General features: G+C 41.1%; 1 protein-coding gene across 1 annotated transcript in view; it reads right to left on the reverse strand.

The window, feature by feature from the left end:
• Positions 1-197, reverse strand: part of LOC102673998 (adhesion G protein-coupled receptor B3) — a 13,016-nt gene extending 12,819 nt beyond the window's left edge. The window contains exon 1 of the mRNA XM_006619453.2: positions 1-197. This exon is cut by the window's left edge and continues 234 nt beyond it. Coding sequence (XP_006619516.1) covers positions 1-44 — 44 coding nt within the window. The 5' untranslated portion in view covers positions 45-197.
• Positions 198-1,125: the final 928 nt, after the last annotated feature.

Genomic DNA, 1,125 nt, shown 5'->3' on the forward strand with positions numbered 1-1,125 from the left:
TTCCCCTCGGTGATCTCCTTTATCAACGTGGCGCCAAAATTCATGCTCTCCGACTCGTAATAGGCGTACTCGGTGAAGCTCAGACCCTTGTACACGTACACCTGCGTCAAGTAGACGACGATGGAGCTGTTGGTCGCTGGAATGTCGGATACATCGATTACCCAGCGGCACTTGATCGGCACGGGGAAAGGTTGGGGGAAATTCGGAGTCNATGATGATATTTTGTAAATTGGAATCTATAGACTCAACAGACAGCAGGAATAATAATAAGTATTCTTGATATTCACATTATTGGAAAACTACTTACATCAGGAATAGGAAGAAGTCATTAATTGCCTTCACCAATACTCAAAATTCTGTATTCGTTTCTCGTTCGATAATATCATTGCACGATAACACGTTATTTCCATGGAACAATGAAAAATTAGTCTCGAATCAAACAATGGATATTGTTCGTTACCACCTACAAATTTGAGAGAAGACACGGACATGGTATCAATTATTTCAACACAGAGAAACAATTTAAAGAAATGAGAAGAATTTGTTTGAATTGAAAAAAAAAGGAATGAAATGTTGAAAGGTTAATATATAAAGGGTGAGCGGTCGAGTCGCACAGGTAACATCTCGATCTTATCTTATCGTCCGTTTTAGGATGATTGAACAATTGGATCTGGAGCCTTTGGGAAGTGTAATCTCGAACGTACGAACCCGCGATCTGTCGGGCAGCTGGGCGTTAGCCCCTTCCGCACAACTGATTCCCCCACGCGCACCCTCAGTGCATCCCCTGCATCCCATCCGTCTTCTTACAGGCCGGTTGTTCTGCGAAGATGCTAGCAATCTCCGACAGGCGTGGAGAGAGATGGAGAGAGAGAGAGTTTACGCGTTTATGTAGTGTAGGAATTATATTGTATAATTTTGAATCGTGCAAAAAAGGAGTGCAGTTAGAGGACGTGTTCTGAATGTCCATGTTTCAGAGGCTGTCGAGTTGAATTTTCAGGAAGATCCAAGAATGTTTGGTGATTATGTGTGATTAGAAGATTTCACTGGGGAAAAAAAAGAAGCAACAGGATTATATTTGTACGAATATTAACGAGTATGTGCTTATATATGTATATATATATATAT

This window comes from Apis dorsata, unplaced genomic scaffold, assembly GCF_000469605.1.
Source record: "Apis dorsata unplaced genomic scaffold, Apis dorsata 1.3 scaffold_416, whole genome shotgun sequence".
In the NCBI taxonomy this organism is placed as follows: Eukaryota; Metazoa; Arthropoda; class Insecta; order Hymenoptera; family Apidae; genus Apis; species Apis dorsata.